Source organism: Parasteatoda tepidariorum, chromosome 2, assembly GCF_982258835.1.
Source record: "Parasteatoda tepidariorum strain Cologne lab strain chromosome 2, Ptep-v5.0, whole genome shotgun sequence".
In the NCBI taxonomy this organism is placed as follows: domain Eukaryota; kingdom Metazoa; phylum Arthropoda; class Arachnida; order Araneae; family Theridiidae; genus Parasteatoda; species Parasteatoda tepidariorum.
In genome coordinates this window covers 50777728-50801002 of record NC_141756.1, presented here as the reverse complement: position 1 = coordinate 50801002, position 23275 = coordinate 50777728, and the positions used below count along the sequence as shown (strand labels likewise).

The 23275-nt window shown below is 27.1% G+C and overlaps 1 protein-coding gene across 2 annotated transcripts in view; it reads right to left on the bottom strand.

The window, feature by feature from the left end:
* Mondo (MLX interacting protein mondo) overlaps positions 1-23275 on the bottom strand; it is a 47074-nt gene that overhangs the window by 13077 nt on the left and 10722 nt on the right. The window contains exons 3-16 of one of the 2 annotated variants that reach the window (XM_016053432.5): positions 22271-22347; positions 20986-21108; positions 20667-20829; positions 19157-19252; positions 17571-17677; positions 13263-14216; positions 12573-12810; positions 8970-9124; positions 7915-8026; positions 7784-7836; positions 6851-6961; positions 6039-6126; positions 2650-2749; positions 249-372 (exon numbers count right to left, since the gene is read on the bottom strand). In XM_016053432.5, coding sequence (XP_015908918.1) covers positions 249-372; positions 2650-2749; positions 6039-6126; positions 6851-6961; positions 7784-7836; positions 7915-8026; positions 8970-9124; positions 12573-12810; positions 13263-14216; positions 17571-17677; positions 19157-19252; positions 20667-20829; positions 20986-21108; positions 22271-22347 — 2501 coding nt within the window. Of the gene's footprint in view, positions 1-248; positions 373-2649; positions 2750-6038; positions 6127-6850; positions 6962-7783; positions 7837-7914; positions 8027-8969; positions 9125-12572; positions 12811-13262; positions 14217-17570; positions 17678-19156; positions 19253-20666; positions 20830-20985; positions 21129-22270; positions 22348-23275 lie in introns of both variants that reach the window. The other variant, XM_071177520.2, reaches the window with a different exon arrangement.

Sequence of the window (23275 nt, the reverse complement as noted above, 5' to 3'; positions counted from 1 at the left end):
CATTCAGTTCGATGTCTGAGCATCCACTGCCTTGTACATGGTGGCGCTGTTGTAGCTTAGTTATGCGGTTGCTACACCACTACAATCAAATGTTCACTATAGCCCAGTTCATTAAAGCAGGGTTTGACTACAGTAGGGCAAGAAAAGTGCTTGCGGAAATTTCCTATTAAATTAATTTAGAGTTAACAACTGTAAAACATATCAAAAAGTGACACTTTGATTTAATAATTGAATTCTCAAAAGGATACAATATAAAATTTAGGATTTTGAAGAGTTTGCTGACGAACATATTCATCAAACATTTCCTTCATTCTGTTTGTTCTCTGACAAGGAACTGGAGCACCAGAAGCAGGTAATTGACTTTGATATAAACTGTAAAAACCAAAATTTGCTTTAATATAAAATAAACTTAACTTAATAAATTTAATAGAATAAATGAAAAATGGAATTAAATAAAATAAGAAAAGAAAAAATTAAATAAAATAAAACTTTAGCATCAATAACTAAAAACTCTATTTAACATTATGCAATATCTACTATAAGTATAGCAAGATAGTACAATATTTTGTTTAAAGTAGCTATTTTAGTAATAAAAGTTATCTACTTGAATAAAATTTTAAAGTTTAAAAAATATTGCATAATACAAATTTTAAAGCTTTTAAGTGACTCCAATAAAATTTTTAAAAATTACAAATGCGATGTGCATTCATTCATGTGACGCAATCTAAATAGAACTTTCCCAGCTAGCAGCAAGCAATAAAATTGCTTAAGTGTGGGAAAGTTGCTGGCAGCAATAACCTACCTGGTGAACTTTTCAAGTAAAGTTAAAAAACTGCAATCAAAGCTTTAATATAATTTTGCTACATACATTTAACTGACCTGTTAAATAAAATCATGAAGAGGGAAGAGTGGCCTAATGACTGGAGTGACGGTCAGCTGATAAAACTACCAAAATAAGGTGACTTGACAACATGTGTCAACTAGAGAGAAATCACTTAGCTAAATGTATGTAGCAAAATTTTCATTAGAATAGGGCTGAAAAGAATGAAAAATGCAATTGACAGAAATCTGCGACTAGAGCAAGCAGGTTTCAGAGCTAATAGATCATGTGTCACATTGCAACATTAAGGATTATAGTCAAAGAATGTATTGAATGGCAATCAACAATATATTCAAATTTCATAGATTTTGAAAAGGCTTTCAACAGAGAAACAAGCAACATGGAATGTTTTGCAAACATAATCAGAAATATATATAAAAACTACAATATACGACTATCCGTGCCGGCCAACAATCAGATTCCTTCAAGGTTGACTCCAGTGTTAGATAGGATTGTTTACTTTCTCAATCAATCTTTTTAATTGCTATTGACTGGATAATAAAGAAAGTATCAGAGAATAAAAGGGGTTTAGGATGGAACTTATTCTTGTTAAATATCTTTCTGATCTTGATTTTGCAGACTTACTTTTACTGACCAACACCTCTCGAGACATGCAAACAAACATTTTAAACGTAGAAGCAAAGAAATTGGGGCTTATTATCAAGCAAAATTAAACTAAAATTTTGAAAATTAATCCTAAAAAATTAAATGACATATTCTTAGAAGTATAATTAACAACAAAGGAGGAACTGATGAAGATATACTAAATAGAATAAACAAAGCCCGAGGCAGTTACGCTATTCTCAATAAATTCTGGTAAAACAAAAACAACAAATTCAATAAAAATTAGAATTTTCAATACTAATGTTAAATCTGTCCTACTATATGGATCTGAGACATGGTACTGCAATAAAAATAACATGAAAAATTTATTAAAAACTGTTTAACAAGAATCTGGTGTATCAAGTGGTTCCATAAAATTTGCAATGCAGAAATCCTTAATAAAAAAATTTTAACAAATTATTAAAAAAAAAAAACTGATTGCTCTGGAAATTAAAAAACTTAAATGGTAATAGATTGGTAATGCTCTATGTAAACCTAAATAATTTAAAGTTTTTGATTGAAACCCTCTAGGCAATAGAAAAAAAGGAATATCTAAAAATAATTGGAAAAGGACGATTGTAAACGCATTGAAAACAATAAAAAGACATGGAGAGAGGCAAACATCTGGCCACAAATAGAGTGAGACGGAAAGCTATGATAGAAGCCCTATGCTCCAATTTGGAGTGAAAAGGAATATGTATGTAAATAGTACTTATCAGAAGATCTAACTATGGAAAAACTTCAAATAACCTTTTTTACAGGGTAAAATCGTAACCTCAAAAAGCTGCTATAATATTATATTAACATTAACACATTTTGAATTACATTTGTCACCTTTTTATAAACAATTGGAAAGTCCTAATGCTTATATACAATCTACAAAAGAAAAGTTAAAAACCATTTTTAATCATTTGAATTAAAATCCAAATTTAATTGATTTCAGTTAACTTTGACCTTCTTTTTTATTTGAAAAAACTAAAAAACTTTTAAGCTGTAGGACAATTTTAGCTAAAATGCACCAAAATGTTTGAAGAAAGTTTTTCAGAATCTTAAATCCAAACAAATTCTGCATTATTGAAAATTGTTCCAATTTTGATAACCACAATAACAACTTAACAAAAGTCAATAAATATGATAAAACACATTAAGAAAATGAATTTTCATACTTAATAGCTTGATTCAACTCTTCAATTCTTTTTTTCAATTGTTCAACTTCTTCAATTTGTTGCTGTCTTTCCACTTTTAATGTGCGAATATATTCAGCCCCTTAAATAATATTGTCAAAAAATTACTTCAAAACTTGATTCTAAGTTAGAAATATTAGAGACCACATATACTTCAAAAGTCCTATAACCTGAGTATTTCTAAAGTATACAAGCAAACAGATTTGGGAGACTTATCAATACTTTACAAAATACTTCATATAAAAAAAAATTCATTACAAAAATACCATGACACACACTAAACCCAGATATATCAATTAGAGTCAGACTGCCCAGTAAACAAACCTATGGAGATGTTTAGGAGAATATTATTATTATTTTGAAAACATTAGGAAAATAAAAACAGCTGGACTCAAATGCTAAAAAATAAACTTATGAATTAAGTTAAAAATTTCACAGAACCTACAGAATATTGCAGCAAAGTTTAGAATCACAAACATTTCATGCTGCCTAATTATTTATTCAATATTGGATGAAAAGCAACAAATATTGGATGAATTCAACAAATATTGGATGAAAATTAAAAGAGGCATACTAAAATTTTTCTATTTATAGAATTATACGCTATACTATTAATAGAATTAATATTTATAGAAAGATTAAGCTATGCATCAAAACTACATCAGATATGTGATTGCTGGAACAAGAAATTATCTAAAATTTATTTTCGTATTGTATATTTCTTGGTAATTATTCATACATTTTTTTCTCATCAAAATATAAAAGAATATAACTATATTGAAAAAAAAGTACTTATTCCTCCTTTTTCGCACTTCCTTCATCACATCAACAAAAAAAAAAAACAACAAAATTTTAAAAAACGTGAAATTTAAAGCTATAACTGAAAGAAGATTGATGTGAAAACCATGCGTATTCACAACGAAATCACATGAATCGGACTCGTCAAAAAGGTGCTAATTAATTGCTCATTTTGATATTCATGTGTTGTAATAAATAATATTGTACTAAAAATATTGAGATAAGAAATCTGTGAAAATCATAAGTGGTAACCACCAAAAACTTGGAGATTTATTGTGTTAAATAGTGATTTTTTAGGAGCACGATGTAAATTTCCCGTATCAATAATTTCGAGATTGATCGACAATATCAAGATTTGAAAAAATGCAAAAATAAACAGCAAAAATTGCAACAAAAAAAAAAGATCGAAAGTGCTATGTAGACATAGCGCAAATCAAGCATGTCAAAAAGTAATTACTCAAATGTGTGAATCCAATTTCTTATTTCTTAATATCACATGAAAATATGGGTGGATACCAACAGCCACAACTGTAAAAAAGTCGATCAAAATAAAGTGGTATCATCGCATCAAAACGTGTCTAATAATTGCAGGAATTGAATTTTGTAAGTCGTAATAATAATGTATAAAAAATATAGAGAGTTTAAAAAAGTAAAACACTGAGAAAATTTGTAGCAACAATAGCTGATAAAATTATCGAAAAACCACAAGGATTTATGGTGGTATCAACCCAAATCGAGATAATCAAAAAGTGTTACTCAAACTTTAAATTCAATTTTTTCAAAATAATATTAGAATTTTAAAAAACATGAGAAAATCAATTGCATTAAATGCAAAAGAAAAAAATGATCAAAACACGAATTTAAGATGGTATCAAGAGCGTTGAAAAGTAATTACTGATATTTGCATTTTAAAATTTCCATGTCGTAATATCACATTAAAACTTAATTCAAATATATCACATTGTTTAAATGATTCTTCTGTTACAAATAGAAATTTTCAAAAAAGTTGCTACTCATTAAACTACATTTTTAAAAAGAAATAAAAACTAGAGAGAAACACTGTTCATTTTGCGAACGATATTTGAAATGTTTTCATTTCGGAATTAATTTTTAGATTGTCAATTTAATACTTTTGTGTTTGCCTCAGTAGTTCCTGTCTCAGTCTAGCCAAAGTTATTAGAGAATTTATTTTTTTTAGTCTTGTGTTCTCGAAGTTGCTTTTTTCTATAGCAATTCTGTGTAAAAACCAAAAGTCTTAGAATGGATTAGGAAGAATAATTGTCTCATAAACAAGATTTTGTGTAACGCATTTTAAATTTTAGATTAGCAGAACTCCGAGAAAATTTTGCCTGAATATAAAATATTGAGTAGCAGGAATCCGCTGAACAGTATTGAGATTATGAGAATTCCGCCAATTAGAGGAAAAATCACGTGCCTGCTATATTAATCTGAACAATAGATAAATTTTAAGAATAATTTTTATAGATAATAAATATTTAGTGAATTTTATCTTAACTATAAATAATTTAATTTATCTGATAAACTTTGTTAATGTAATTCTAGGTTGCCAACATTTAATAAGAACAGAGCAACAGTTTTTTCCATTTGTGGAATACTTTTGTTTTATAGTAGTTCCTTAGAAAATTGAATATTTAAACATACAACAGCACACAACAATGCTGATAATATCAATATCTTGTATCCCCAACAAATTGTGAATTACAAAAATACAATGAAGATTAATTTGAGTTCATCATTTCATGAAGAAAGGATACATTCACATAATTGAGAGAAACATAAAAGGATGTGAGGAGCAAATTAAACACTTTTTGAATCTATCCTAACAACATTGCAAATACACTCTTTTTAAAGAAGATATATCATAAATTTTTACCAGCAATTTTTATTATTTCATAATAGACAACCAAAAAAGCACTTTATTCTCTAAATATAAACCATTTCTTACATAAATGGCAATAATTTACCTGCAAAATATATTAATAAATTACTGCAAAAAAAATTAATAATGCAAAATTATGAATTGTGATAGAATTGGTGGGTCCCTTTGATATTACCAAATGGTGGATCAATGCACCCAGTAGTGTACATAGACTTAGGTGCACCCCTCTACAAGATTTAAAAGTGTGCCTTTTCTTAGACTTACCATAAAAATTTAAAATTATAATACAAAACAAAAACACTGTGGTGAAAAAATATTCAGATTTTTATAATCATTAATTTCATTTCAACATTAATTTTTTTTACAAAGCTTTTCCAAGGAAAATAAAAGAGCTACAGTTTAAGTGTTATTTATGCCCCTGAATGTGCCGTCCTTTCCTGAGAACTCTCTGCAAGATTAATGTTTCATTTTAAACATATGAATGTTATGTTCTTTTATATAAGTTGCTTTACTGTAATCTTAAATTTTAAAAAGATTAATAAAATCTTTCATAGCTTACATACAAATGAAATTTAAACTATAGCAGAAAGGCTCAGGACTAGTTACAAGTACTAATATTATCACCTCATTTAAATAAACTATAGAGAAATTATAACATGTTATATAATATTACCTCTTTGTAACATAGCTGCTTTGCTAACTTTAGAGTTTGGAGTTTGGCCAAGGGCTGGAAGAAGATTGTGCAGAGATTCAAAGCCATTCTGTTTAATAAAAATATAATCAAAATTAGATAATAGTTTAAATCATCATTTTCTTAGATATTTTCATGAAATACAATATGCATTAAAATGCAATATTAATTAAAACATAATTTTTCTTCGCTAGGAAAGAATGATATATTGAAACAAATCTTTAATATCTATTTCACTAAACCTAATAAGACAGAATCTTTCTAAAAAACACAGCTAATATTTACAAAGAATACCATTCAAACACAATATTAACTACTAACAATGAATTTCATTATTAAACTCTTATTTCATAAATAGAACATTTTTTAAAAAATTCTAATTTATATAAATTTTTAATATTGTCATTTAATTGTCTGAAAATTTTAATGTCTCACTCTAAAAATTTTATTCTCTATCTCTCTCCCCCAAAACTGCTTCTGATCTCCTCACAGCTTACAGTGATAAGCGCCTATAAAATTTGTTTCTAAATTTCAAAGGAGCTCATTAGCAAGTTTAAGAAGATTTACTAGTCAACAAAAAACATGAGCTTCAGAAGAAAAAAAATCAGGAAATTGTTCTTTAAATGTTGAAAAACTTTTCATAATTCAGTAGTTTTAACAAAAATCCAAAGGCATCACAGAAAATGTCTATTTTGGGTAAGTGAATCAATTACAAACTAAAAGTAAAATTTGGTTAAAATTATGTTTAAAACTAATTTGATATTGATAGTAGCAAATTGCTTAATTTAACTTACCTTGATATTGCAACGCCTCTTTTGCTCTGCATTTATATGGCATACTCGGCGATGTTCTTTATATTGATTTTTCTCCTCAGGAGATTTTACTCTAACAGATTTCGTTGAAGACTAAGACATAAAAAAAAATCACTTTAAATTTATTTATAACATAATTAAGAATTAAAAAATATCATTCTTCATAGTTAGCTGTTTGCTTTAAATTAAAAAAAGCCATAGCACTCTTTTACAATCCAATTAGTTTTTTGATTAAAAAATAATGTCGTAATACTTTACATAAATATTTTAATACAGATACATCTTAGCATTTCAAGAAAAATTAATGCACTACAAAACCATAGATTTTAAACATTTAAGGCATTGCAGAGATTTTACTTAATCAGAAAGGAAAAGTAACAGTACTAGCACTCTCACCACCCACAAATATTCCTATTCTTTAAAATTTATAACAGCATTTTAGTATTGAAAAATATTTTTAAAATCTAAACAGAAAAATAATATTAAAAAAAAAAAAAAGAGTAACATTTCTAGAATATAATTCAATTAATGGAGAAGAATATCTAAGAATGACGTAGTTCAAGGATTCGATTTGATGTAGTGATAATTATAAGTATATAAAAAGAGTTAAACAACATACTAGCATGAATAATAGCTACATTTAGCATATACAATCTACAAAACAAATTAACTCTCTTTTACATTACAGACATATATTACTGAAGTACTATACATATATATATGTAATATAAAAGTGCCGAATAGCATTTGCAAAGAGCTCCATTGCAAAAAAAAATTTATAAAATAGTAGTAGTAAATGAAGATTAGCATTTCACAGTTCTATAAAAAGGCATTGAAAACTATATAGGAAATATGTAACTAAAATGCAGTGAAACCATACATTAAACTTGCATTAATAGCTAGTTAAAAACTTACATTAGTATCATACATAGTAGATATAGCTGGTGATGAGCTGCATGTTGAAGACCCTACATATAATAAATTAAAAATGATAATCTAAAACTAAATTATCAACTATTTCATTAATTTATGACAAAAACATTTACCTGGACTATCAGGAGTAGAAAGAACACAGGTAGGTGGTGAATCTTGTTTACAAAGAATTTGATTAGTACCTCCAACTAGAATATTTCTTTGTAGATCAGTTACATTGGAAGACTGTGGAAAAAAACTACAATTAGATCACTGAAACATGAAATAACAAATTTAAAAAAAAATACAGATGAGTTTACTATTAAGTTTTAAGTATCCTATTCAAAAATAAAAAAAAGAAAAGAAAAACCTTAATTGTAAAAATTGGCTTTAAAAACACTTGGCGAACAGTAAATGCATGACATGCTTCCAATTGAGAGTTTTTTATTCAATATATTAACACTCCTATCAATAATGGAAACAGAATGGCAATTTATCAAGTATAAATTAGCTATTCATAAACATAATTTATTTTAATTCATCAAATTATTTATTTATTTTATACCAACCAAGACTATTATATGAAATACTTTTTTTTTTAAAATTACCAATTGCAACAAAGTATTTGCTGTTTGCATGAAAATAGTAACTACAAATAATCGAAAAATAGAAATAATAAAATCTTAAAAATATTATAGCTGCTAAAATATGGAAGATTTTTTGCATGAGAATTTTAAGACAAAAAACTAATATGTGCCTATACTTATAACAAAATAAAAAGTTTGTATTAATTATAAGAATTATAATAATAATATTCCAAATAAGAACTTACTTCAAAGCTAATACACAAATTTAGAACAACAATTTGAAATTTTGTTAATAAAAAAATTTAATATCCTCATCACATATCTATTGAATATTAAAATTTTTGTGGAAAATTTTTACCAGTAGATTGAAATAACAATCACATTTATTTAAAGGGGCAGAAACTTTAATTTTGCCAACACTTTATCCAGAATTTATATGTTATAACTATTTCAGATAACTCAATAGTCTAAATCATTTTGAATCGTGTTTATGAAAAGAAAAATCAAAATCTTAAAACATATTTTATAAATCTGCCTTCATTGAAAAAAATTCATCGTCAACAAGTGCAAAAGTAAAACAAGTTGAAAAATATTGAACATACACTTATTGTAGACATTGGAAGAGGGGAGAAAACCAATGTTTGAGGAGCAGTGGTAGTCAGAATGGGTCTAATAATTGTAACAGAAGAAGTAGCATTTGTAGTGGGCGCACTAGCGACTTTGAGCAAAGTTTGTCCAAGATCTTGTTGAGTACAACCTAGAAGGGAGAAAATATGAAAAACAGTTTTTAAGAAAAATAATTGCTTGACTAAAAATAAAAATAAAATTACAAATTTCATTATAACTTTTATTCCAAACTCTGGTAGCAGAAACCCTCCAGCATGGCAGCAGGTGCTGCAGATTATTACAGCATTGGAAGATTATTTTTCTCCTAAATTTTACTTTTATTTTTAAAAAGCAAACAAACAGATGGGGGAAAATTGCTGAGACTACTTTTTGAAATATCTCTCAACTTGTTTCTAATAAAAGTTATAAGGCTGAACTGAGAAAATACCACAAGAACTAAAATAAAAGATTTTTTTTCCGTTACTCGATAACAGACTTAACTGTTTATGGATTTATTATTGTTACATAAAAGCAGACTTAAATTTATGCAATATAAAGTTTTTATCAGGGTTCGCCAAGTGGGCCCACTTTGAAAAAACCCGCCCGGGTTTTATTGGGTGGGCCCACCTTGAAAAAACCCACTTGGAACGATAAGTAGGTTTTTTCAAAAAAAAAAATTTTTTTTCACTAAAACTTATTGTTTCGCATTTACTTTTATATAATTTATTGTGAGCATAAATTTGTCAAATAGAGTTGCATGATTTATATGGTTAAATTTTTAATATTAGTAAAGTAAAAAAAACTCGAATCTTCATATAATTTTATAGTAGGTACTATTGAAAACTTCAAGTGGGTTTTTTCAAAAAGTAATATTTTAATGATATTAAATCAAATAAAAATTTAAATAATATAGTCTGAAAAGATCAATTTTTCAAATATAGTTGCATGCTTTATATATTAATAAACAGGTTATTATTATTAACTCATATGTTTAAAAAAATTGAAAAGAAACAATTTTTTTCTTTTTTTACCAAGTGATACATTAACAAATTTAAACAGTTTTATTTTCTGGCTTTAAAAAAAAGCTAAAACTTTTTATAAGAGAACTTTTTAAAATTATTTATCTAAAAATGAAATCATTTTCCTAAGGTTAATTATTTGAAAACAAATGGGACAAGCAACTGATACTCTTTATAATTATACGCAGTTTTAATTTCACTTTCTATTAATCTTATTATAAAAACATGTAAGACCATTAAATATTTATTTCAGTTTTTTATTTAACTCAAGTCAGATGAAATTTTAGTTTTTACTGATTATAAATATTTACAGATTATAATTTTACAATAGGTAATATCCATATGTTTAATAAATATAGTAAATAAATGTGTGTGAAAACAAAAAGATTAATTAACTTGCTCCTTTTATATTACTGCATTTATATTTTATAATTCTTGAGTTAAAAAATTATGAAACGTAATGTACTTAACAATAAAGAAGATTCAAATATGTATTAGTGATAATGCGTTATTTAAACTTAATATAAAATACATATAACCAGGGTTCCCCAAGTGGGCCCACTTTGAAAAAACCCACTTGGTGATTTTTTTCACAAATTGTTTTTTTTTTAATTTGGTTCAAAAAGAAGTATCTATATTAGAAGTATCTATACTATCATTGGACACATCATTGAAGTTAACAAATATTTTAGAAATGTGCATCAAGCACATGGATGGGCAAATGAAAAAAACTGCTTGATGACCCAATGACCAAATGATACTAGGTGGAATTCATATTGTGAGCGCGTAAAAACTTTTGCCAATAATTACTATAAATATGAAGAGATTGTTCTTGAACATCAAAATGAATCTAATAATAATATGTCAAAAATATTAAATAATGTTGGGCTTTACCAATAAACTATCAATTGGGAAAAACAGATATCATTTGTTTCTGAAGCTTTAAAAAAGCTTCAATCAAAAAAACATTTAACTTTCAAAAGCTGTTGAAATATGAATTAACTTATGAATTAACTAACGTCGTGTGATGAATTAGAACCCCATAAACATTTTGTAAAAAGATTCAATCAGGCTGTACATCCACATCATTTATTAGCATATGCATCCTGGATCCCGAAACAAAGGGACAATTTTTAAATGATGAACAAGACCAATTAGCAGAATTATAAAAACATGGAAGACCATTAAATATTTATTCCAGTTTAATTTTATTACAGGTAAAAGTCAGATGAAATTTTAGTGTTTATTTATACAACACTATTTAATAAATAAAAATATTTTCACAGTAAAATTTATGAGCACTAAATGAAAAAACCCAATTTTCCCCGGGTTTTTTCAATAAAACCCAGGCGGGTATGGTTTTTTCAAAAAGCCCCGGGTTTTTTCAAACCCTGGTTTTTATACATATATTTTAAGGACCTTATACATGCATGCAAATTCTGCTACGTGTATGATAGATTAAGCTGTATTTTTACAATATTAATCTCCATCTGACTTCATTTAGGTAGCAGACAAATTTAAATTTATGGAAATAGTTCCACAGATTCACATCATAAATTCTTTGAATGGGCTTCTGATGCACATATCGTGCTTATTTTAACATTAGCAAGATGGTCCCCTTTCAAAAAAAAACATTTCCACATTTCAAACTTAAATAGTAATTTTCCCTATTTATTAATTGTATCTATAGGAAATTAATTATGTAACCAACTCATACTTTATTAACTTGATTGTTTTACTTTATTATCACAGAATTCTATTATTCTCAAATTGAATAAATTTGCTTGACTTTAATAAATTAGACTTAAAAGTTGTAAGCAAACTAACATTTACCAACTTTGAAGATTGTAATGCTGATACTGATATTAATGGGTGGGTTATTAATCAAATTTCTTGTTTTTGTAATCTTGCATAAATTGAACAAACTAAAAGTACTCAACTGAAAGAAAAAAGATATGTTCAAAATAATGATGTTAAAAAAATTATTTTCCATCCTACTTGGCTGAAATTCTGATAAGTTTGAGTTTTCTTCAGTTAAAGTCTTCCAACACAGCTCTTCAGCAAAAGATCTGAGAATCACCTCAAATTGTGAAAAATTCTAATGTTTTAATGAATATTCTTTCAAGTATCCTTTACTTTCTTAATTTTAAACTTCTATTTTAATTTCTAAATCTTGCACACCGAGAACTCTTCTCTACTGCACACACACCAGTTTTCTTTCTTTTACTTGATTACCTTATTCAGGTTTGATTCCTTTACCCCATGGTTCAAACTGTTTTTTTTTTCTTTGTTTAACTTGTTTGTTGCAAATTGTAAACAATTAGCAATAACATTATTAAAATAGAAAATTTTATAAGACACCCAAAAAAAAATTTAAGAATCTTATTTACGATTACATTATTTGATTATAAAATTATGAAAATTAAATTATTTTCAATAAAAAACAGAAATTCAATAAGCCTTTACATTTAATTATTTTTATTTATTCCAATTAATCAGAAAAAAGATTAAAACAAAGTTTATTAATCAATCCTAAAAATTAATATGCTAAAAATCCAAAAGAAATTTCCATTAACTTACCTGAAGATAAAAGATGAGCAAGAAGATTTTGTTGCAGCACATTAGAATTTGAAATATTTACACCTTGTCCCAATGAGCTCTGAATTATTGGCCTTTTTCCTGAATCAGCAGTAATAACTGTTTGTAAAGGAGAACTAATATCAGTCAATGAAACTGCTTGTGCTGGTTGCTGTAAAAAGGATTTGGGACTTCCAGACTGTGGAGAGGATACACTGCGAGATCTTGCTCGTCTGTTTGACTATAACAAACATTTATAATCAGAAATTAAGAAAAAATTAAAGTATGGGCAATTTTTTTTCTGTTGCATGTTTTTTAATAGAACTTAAGATACTTCCGTAGAGTTTCAAATTTGAAATCTGTTTCTCCAAGCCCCTATGGCAGAATTTTTTCAAACTATCTGCTACTCTTCAAAAAGAAATTTTCAACTGCTTCAAAAAGAAATTTTGAAGCATAACTACTCCGCAGATATTTCATGATAACTATACAAAATCAATTAAGATGAAATCAAATACTCTTTTTTATTAGATCTGCAACTTTGACACTTCAGCTCAATCAGTTAAAGTAAGGTAAATAGAATTTAGAAATTGAAATCTTAGAATCTGGATTTTCTAGGTTAAACTGCATTGCATTTAAATATGAGCAGTAAATATGCAGCAACATTTTAAAAAAATATTATAAAAAAACTCTTACAGGAACCTCAGGAACAGCAAAGCTTGCATTGGTAATTGCAGGTGCAATAGGTCGGCTCCGCCTGGTACCCATATAATCTCCAGAACTTTGTGCATGCTGGGGTACAGTTGAGTAAGAATGTCTCCTATATGCTGAATTTTCCGTAAAAGTTACATCAGCTTGCGTCTGTTTCACAATAGTTGCTACAGAAACAGGCTGTAGAGTCTGATAAGTATTGCTTGCAATAGTAACCTGATTCTGATTCTTAAAATTATTTGCTACAGGAGTCTGGTTCATTTGGTTAACAACTGAATAATAAAATGGAGCTTTTCCATTATTTGTGCCATTGGAATTGGAGTTTGAAACTAAGTTATTAACCACATGACCTTGAGGAATAGTTTCTAAAGGCACTTGCATCGTGGAAGAGGGTTGTGGCAAATGTTGCCGGGATAAATCAGTTTCATCTAAAGATTTCGAAATAAAAGAAGGCTGCTGGAAGAACTGATTCATACGTTGTTCTCTCTTATTAACTATATGATCAGAAGATGGCACTTGCAATGCTTGTAAACTGTCAGGGGGCTGAGGGGATTGCAAAGTTGTAACATCAGTTCCTAAACCACTTTGTAACAATGACTCCATACTAGAGTTTTGAGAGGGTTGATTCGGCACTGTATTGCAGAGAAAATTTTGCATAGAGTCCGATTGAGTTGGCGGTTGAGTAGAAGATATTAAAGGCACATTATTTGATAATATTGCATTGCTTTCATTGCTAGGAGTGATGTTTTCAACCAATCTTTTTGCTGAGAACGAAGATGGTGCTATATAAGACTGGGGAGACTGCTTAATGGCTGATGGCACTGCTGGTTTCTTGAATGTACAACTGCGTTTTGAAGATAAATTTGGCGAAAACTGAGAACTGTAGGAGTTGAAAACATTGTAGCCTTTTTGAAAAAATGGTGATTTACCATAATAATCCTATCAAAGAAAAATAGTTCAAAATGAGATGAATTTATAATTGAACCAAAAATGAATTACAAAACTACTTTTGTAATAAATTTTATAAAATGCTTATAATAAATTTACAGTTTATAAAAAAATTTACAAAGGTTGAATAAACTCATAAGTAAAATTGCATTAATATAAATAAACATAAATAATAGTTCACTTTAGGAAATCTTTCAAATGCCGCATTAAGTTAATTCAGTAGTATTATAACAGCTACAGTATGTAATGTTGCCCTAAAGAGCTTTTTTTTTAATTCAGTAGTTGTAAATAAAAATAATTATTACAAAAATATTTTAAATAAAGTTTAAAATTATTGAGCTTACCTAATTAATATTAAAATAACTATTAACAATAAATATTAAATTATTTGATAGCTGTTTATAGGAGTTTCTTCTTTCTTTCTATCTTTCTTGTATATTAAATTTAACTTAAAATATTATAGGATATTCACAACATGCTTCCAGCAAGAATAACATAAAGGGTTAAATTAGAAAGAATAAAATTTAGAAGAAAAATACTTGGAAATGCAAAAAATATTAAATTCTGCCGTCATATCTTTTCTTAGTTCCAAGCAAGCTGTCTATTCAAGCAAAACTAAGATATTTGTTTTTATACATGAAATAGTTTTCAAAATGACTATAATTGAGATTATTTAAATGTTATCTAATTTATAGTAACTTTTTTAAATTAAGAAGAAACTATAATAATCAATAAGTATAACTTTTTTCTCTTTTCGCTAAAAATTACTGCACTATACAAATTTTAACTTTGAAAAAATAAGTCAATAATGAATGAAAATAATTAGGAGAGCTTTATTTATTTATTTATACAAATATGTCTGCAATATTTTCCAGGTGTGATTGTGAGCCCAAGTCAAAATTCTGGAAAATTTCTTGAGTTAAATAAAAAATTTAAAAAGAGATTAAATTGAAAAATTTGAAAATAAACTGAACAAGGTTTTTTTCCTTTTTCTCAATATTTCTTAGTTTACTTAAAATATATTTGAAATTTTACACATACCTATACCATTTACACATACCTATGATGGCCTGGAGAAGTAATTAAAATTTACAAGTATGTCTTTTTTTCTTGAGTTTATGATTATAATAAATATTTACTGATAAAAAATTATCTGATAAATAATCATGAATATAAGCATATAAAGTATCTCTCTGACTCTCCCTTACAAACAAATAAAATAAACTGTGTTTTCCACCATTGAAAGTTTGATTTCCGGAAACTTCTGTGATCAATGATTTTTTTAAACGTCTGGACCTTTGATCTCCGGAAAGTTCCGGATCATGGTTAGCGAAAGATGCGGAAATCCAGATTTTTTCCGTAGCACAATCAGTCCTGATTTTCTCAGGCCATGATAAATTTATTTGCCCCATTATTGAACCATGAGGGAAATTTTTTAGGATATAAATAGGCAATATTTTTGTGCTTATGTGTGTTAACGTTGACAAGTATAGTAGCTTTTTTTTTTTTTTTTTTACATTTATTCAATGCAACTATAGAAATCTTCTAAAATAACAAATGAGAACTTTGTATTTTGATAATTCACACCTACAAACAATTACATTACATAATATTGACAATTACATAATATTGTCTATAACAAAACTACTCTGTGGCTGTCTTTTTAATTCCTCCATCTAAAAATCAGATGCAGAAATGAGAAATAACCCTCATTATAAAAAGATTTCATTTTTTTTTTTTTTTTTAATAAACATTAGCCATATTGAACATTGAAACATTGAACTGATACTTGTTACGCTAAATTAAAAAAAAAATTAAGAAATTAAGATAAAACGTACATTGATTGACAGACCTATGTAAATATATATACAGTGAAACCTCCGTTAAGCGGACATTCATGGGACCAAAAAATTTGTCCGTTTATGAGAGTTGTCCGTTTACGAGAAGGGTACCCTAATAACGAAATTTAACACCGTAAATTGTTTTAGAATAGTCTAAAGATGTAGAAATAATTAAATAATATCTACAAGGATACTGTAAATATCTACAAGAATATTTATTTAAACAATAAGAAAGATAAAAAAGAATATATAAAGAAGTTTGATATTAAATACATAATTCTGGATGTAGCTACAGATAAATAAATATAATTTTCCTATTAGCATAGATACTCAAGTTAGACATATGATACTAAATAGGAGCGTACTGTCCTCAGTCATTAGGCTCAGTTTCAATCATTAGGTTCACATCCCCTTACACCTACTTATCATTTGATAGGGAACAGTGTTAATACCTTCTTGGAAAATAAACCTCCCAGGATTCACAGAAAAAAAAGTAATGCATACCTGAAAGGCGACCTAAGGAGATGATTATTCACAATTGATCAGCTATCAAGTGTCTGAATAAATGTTTCATTTATATAAACACCTCAAAGATTATACTTCTGTTCTCTTTCTCTCTCATTAGGCTCAGTTTCAATTATTAGGTTCACATCCCCTTACACCTACTTATCATTTGATAGGGAACAGGGTTAATACCTTCTTGGAAAATAAACCTCCCATGATTCACAGAAAAAAAAGTAATGCATACCTGAAAGGCGACCTAAGGAGATGATTATTCACAATTGAGCAGCTATCAAGTGTCTGAATAAATGTTTCATTTATATAAACACCTCAAAGATTATACTTCTGTTCTCTTCTTTTTACCCCAGTTGTGTTAAATACAATCTTCAAATTGATAAGAAAATTAAAGAAATTTTCAATGGGGAAGAAGCATTGAGAGAAGTCATTTCAACTTGAGGGGTCTCATAACCTGTGTGGTCCAGATGAAAAGATCAAAACATGCCGATGTCAGAATTATTTCAGGAGTGCAGTACCATTTTCTCTCCTTTCTTTACAAAGATAAAGCAAGGTAACAGGAGAAAGATTGATTTTTCGGTGGTGAAATAGCTTAACAATATTTTTAGTTATGGATAAGGCAAAAAGTTTTATTTACATTAAATGGTGAAAAGTTGCATTTTTTTAGCTGGCAATTTATTTAGAAAAAGTAGTGTCTGGTTTGTAGAGATAAAAAACAATGTTTCAGGACCAAAATGACTGTCCGCGTCCGGTTACGGGAGTGTCCGCATTGTGGAGAATGTACGTAATGGTTTATTCATAGAAGATTCCCGGGGAATTAAAAATATGTCCGTATTGAGAGGTGTCCGTTTTGCAGGAGTGTCCATAACAGGAGGTTTCACTGTATATACATAAAGGAATCGAGAAACCTCAGATTGCACAAATTATAGAAATAAAAATTTATGAAATGTCCAAAGCTTTAAATTTAATCTGTTATATCACAACATACCTGCTGCTCAACTGTAGACGAACCTATGTCTTGTAAACTACCACCATTGAATGTATTCTCTTCTGGTAGAGGAGGAAGTCTTGCATTTAAAAAATCTGTGAAAAGATCTGTAACATAATTGTTAATTGAAATAGTTACAAAATAAAATCTATACCATTAATAACTGCAATATCTAACTCTAATGAAGGATTATATGTTAATTAAAATGATTCTAATAGCTTTTAGATAGTAAAAATACAGGGAATCATTAAATCTAAGAAAAAATTAAAGGTTATCCTCTGAAATCAACTGAATCTCAATTGGTGGTTATGATTTTAATCTGCAGATTCAGTACAATGGTACAAATTGTACAAATGATTGAGCATGAATAAAATAAACAGTAACTGAGTCCAGACTAAACCAAGGTTTAGATACACATTTTAAAGACTAAATTTTATTATCATCAATCCTTATAAATATGATGTTATAAATTAATTTTCAAATATATTTCTGTACAATTTTTTTTTTATTTACCAAAAGTATTTTTAGTAGGGGGAGGTGAAGAGACTAATATATTTTCAGATATCTTAATTTTAGTATGAGATAAATTGCTTAGTTTGAAGTTACAGAAATCACAGCAGTTATTGAATCAAATTAACTTAAACTAACAAGACTCTGCAATATAACACAATATAAAAATTTTCAATAACTAGCTTTTAAATTAAAGCAAAAAAGTTAAACACAAAAATTAAGAGCTGGTTATGCATTGTACTTCACCTATGCTATTTTTTAATAATCACTTATGCTAAATAAAACTGAAGGTAAAATTTTACAAGAAATATAATCCTGATATTGAGAAAGACCTATATAAGTTTTCAAAAATCAGCAATTATTAGGTATCTTCATTTTCCAATCACTTTTATCTTAATTCCATAAATGACTTTTGAACTATTTGTATCTATAAACTAAACTGAAATCACTGTAGATTCATTGTAATTCAAATAGTTGTTATTTATATTTATAAAAAAATGAAATTCAAAAAAAGATCACAACTTGAAAACAAGATTTTTATACATTATAGATCAACTATTAAAAAGGAAGAGCATCAATAGTAAAAATGGGATTTAAGCATTATAAATGAACAGCATATATATTTCCCTTCAAAATTATTACATCTTTGATATGTTCAGTAAAAATTAGATTTGTTTAAATTTAAAAATAAAACAACCTATGAACTTTATAACCAACATTGACATTCTAATAAAAAAAATAACTTTTTTAAAACATATAGAAATACATTGTAAAATACAACTCTTTATAACATGTAACAGAAAGTTTAAAAGATTTTTTGCTTTCAAATAAAATTGAAAAAAACATTTTCTAATGTTTCTTTTTAATATTGTTTTTATTTAATAGAAAGTATCTAATATAGTTATTCTTTAGTTACAAGATCAAAATCATAAATAAATATTTAAAAACTTTAAGAATTTCTTTTGGTAATGAGCCTTTTATAGAATAAGAAATTCTTAACAAAGAATTTTTTTTTCAATATTGCTGAATAAAATCAAAAATAACAACAAAGATTTTCTTAATTAAGTCATAGACACCTGAAAGGGGTTCTAGAGTATCCATTATATCATCAACAGGAGGCTGCAACTGAACAAGTCCTGGTTGAATAAAATCAGCAATACTAGCTCTAGCAGCTGCAAAAGACAAATATATATATATATATAATTCATTTGAAATATTTGTGTCTTTATTTTTTAACATAAATATTTAAGTAAAATTTAATAAATATGTAAATATTTCCTTTTCTTTAATTTTTTTTTAAATGTTTAATAGATATTAGTGGAAAAACCTGGAAATTATTTACAAATTATAGGAATGCAAAATATAGATTTACAATTAATATCAATTAGAATAAAGCTTTGAAAATTATAGGTTTCCAAATTACAGGAAGTTACATAATAGAGGAATTATTTGAAATTCCTATGCAGTTTTAAGAAACAACCTATGCAGTTAATAGCTAACAGGTCAATATGGAGAATACCTTTGAGTAGTTATTATCAAATTTTAGTTAAAAATGCATTATTTTTCACTAATGAATAATAATAAAAATGAGTGCAAAACAAACAACTTGCTCATGAACTGTTACCCAAATAGTTTTCGCCATGGTGCTTAAAGCTATGGTAACATAAATAAAATTTTGCAAGGTCTTATAGATGAAAATTTATAAAAAAAACACCAAAAACAAAATGTATTTTGTACAACACTATAATACAATATACACACAACTATAATTAATCCAAACCCTCCATCAACTGTGACCTTTAGCATTGTTATATCACGTATAGAATGCCTAACCTAAAAGGCGAATACGACAGCCATTATGCTCTCAGCTTATACGAACATATGTAGTAATTTGCATGGTCGAATTCTCTAGCTAAGGTAGTACTAGGTAGTTTCAATACCTCAATTAAGAACAATTCATCAATTTTTATAAAAATGGCATAAATCACTTATTTACTTTTCCCTACTTTTAACACTAAAGCTAAAGAAAAATATTCGAAAAGATCTGTTGGGTAAACTTTTAAAACTCCTTTACAAAAAAATGGCATCAAAAACTTACTGATTTTAACCCAATAAAAATCAGAATTTTTTTTTACACTAATCCCTTGCCTCACAAAATATAATTATACATTTCTCATAATTATTATATACATAATTATTATATACATAATTATTATATACTTTTAACACTAAAGCTAAAGAAAAATATTCGAAAAGATCTGTTGGGTAAACTTTTAAAACTCCTTTACAAAAAAATGGCATTAAAAACTTACTGATTTTAACCCAATAAAAATCAGAATTTTTTTTTACACTAATCCCTTGCCTCACAAATTATAATTATACATTTCTCATAATTATTATATACATTTCTCATAATTTTTGCATCAGTATTTACTAATTATGTTTAAAAGATTGAGGTTCTCTACCACATACAAAATATGACAAAATTTAAACAAAGCAAAATGTACTGCAATCTGTTTAGATACGAAAAAGTAATAAATGTATAAATTTTAATTAATTGAAAATAAATTTTAAAAATTCTCTTACCAATTTCCCTCGGATTAGGAAAATCAAATGGTTGGCTTGGATTGAAACTGGTAAATAAGGTATCAGTAAAATCCATTAGAAAATCTTCGTCCATGGCACTTTGTAGAGGTGAATATGGGTCTTTGGTCCAAGAAGGCCATCTTGTTTCAAAATCAAAATCCATCTATAATTCAACAAGAAATTATTAAAAGTTAATTTTGCAAAAATATTAATAACAATTAATCTGCCTCTAATAAATATAAAATCCAACACAAGCAATAAATACATATTAATATTAGAGCTAATTCAATAAAACTACTAAATATTTAATAATACTAACATTTTCAGCTTCATAACTTGATTTTAGTCTACATTTTTCCCTGTAAAATAGTCTCCATTTCTGATACTCTGCCGTAATGCTAGCCATTCTCCTCTTCCAGTAAGTTCCTTCGATAACAACAGCCTTAAAATAAAGTTTGCTCTCTATTTAATTTCAAATTAAAAAACAATTAAACTACGATATTCAAATAAATGCTAATGCAAAATAGAATGTGTAGTCAAATAAGATTTTGAAAAATAAACATTTTCAAGGAAACAACACAACTAGAATAGTAAAATCTAGATTTACCTGATTATTTTATCTAATACTATGGCAAGTTATGAATAAATTTAAAAAATTAATCAAAAATTATTTATTTATAATTTAAGACATACATATTTTTCTTAAAATGCTTCAAAATACCTCATTTTTATCTAATTTTATTTTATTCTACTTTATTTAGCAAGTTGAAAAGAGAAGAATCTAAGTAAGATGGTAATATCATTAATATTTTTATCTCACTTATCCGTAAAATAAGACATAAATTTTACAATAATTTTACTCAAATATAAAATCTTATTAAAAAATTTATGGCATACTTTCTAACAAAATTGCTGAACATAGATTTGAAATTTTTAAAAAATAAATAAATGAAGTAACTTGTAAAAAATGCACATTCTTAGAAGCATTTTAGAACTTAAAAAAAAAAATTATAAAAGATTTTAAAACATTAATAATAGTATGACACAGAATCAAATGTTTAAACTAAGTTATTTTTAGTTTAATTTTTCAAAAGCTAATTGAGAGTACAAACTAAAAAAAAAATTTAAAATCTTGCAGCAAAAAAAAGCAAAAAAAAAATAAATAAATAAAAAATAGCTCAGTTTCTTTTTATGCACAAACACAGAATTTATTGGCACAAGAAAAAAAATGCAGCTGATCTATTTGAAACTCAATATAAAATAAATTTAAATGTTACAGATTAAATGTTTGATATAAAAAGGAGTAAAATTAAAGAAGTAACAAAGAAAAATTTAGGAAAGGTCAAAAGAGTGCCTCAGGTTCCTAGAAGAAGTATTTATTACAAGATAAATCCCCAGAAGAACTGGTGGATGGTTTATAAATCAGTGTAATTAGCTAAAAAAATTATAAACGTATTATGTAATGCATCAGAAAGAAAAATTATTTAAGGTGTATTTCTGTATAAACTTCATAAGTAAATTTTGTTTTTGAACAAAAAAATTATGAAGAATAAAAAATTTGAAGCAGCCCCATGAATTTTGAAGGGAAGAATATTTTAACATACCTCTGCCTTCATATGAGTATCTCCATCTAAAGGTGTGGCAAACTGACATAATTTGTCTGTTTTTATCCTCATTACAACTATAATAAAAGGAAAGATAACATTCATTACATCAGTAACAATAACTTGTAAAGAACACAAACTAACTAGTCTCTTTAGTAACACAGATTATCTGATTTTTCTAAAATATTTTTCAAACAAATGAAAGTTCAATTACGCTTAAAAGCAAGTTATATAAAAAAAATTAAATTTTAACTTATTCTCAGGAGCTATAAGTTCACAAATATAATGAAATTTTGTCCGATAATGGTCAGAAACAAATTAGGTTCATGAAGCAAATAAAAATTTTCTTTAAAAAAAATTAAAAAAAGCAGTAAAACACCTAAACTAGCTGTTACAGAAACAGAATGCAGTAAGGTGATACTACACCAGGTTTCCAGTAGTTACTATAAAGTTATTTTGAAAGTTATAAAAACGATTCGTCTATTTTAATTTAAACATATATGCATTATTTATCGACTACCAGGGGTTAATTGAGAGCCCAACTCAAAAATCTTGAAAATTTCGCGAGTAAAATAATTAGTGAAGCATTTCAAAAAATTAATGTCTTCATAAATTTAAATCATTGATATTTTAAAAACATGAAATTCTAAATAAATTATATGCAGAATAATTTAAATGAATAATTACGTATAAGTTTACTTTTATGTCAAATCACATTTATTATTCTAAAAGAAAAAATATGTACGAATGAAGAGGTGCCAAGTATAAATTCTAGTTCTAAAATTTCTAAATAAAATACACAAGAATTTTTTGACATATATATGATCAATGATTGACGCCTGGTAGCTGAGAGGTAGCACTTCGGGCTCCCGTGCCACAGGTCATGGGTTCAATCCTTGGGCCGGACAAGGTTGACTCAGCCTTTCATCCCTTCAGTGGGTCGGTAAATGAGTACCAAGCATGGTTGGGAACTAAACACTGGGGGTTCCGCATTCGGCTGACCAC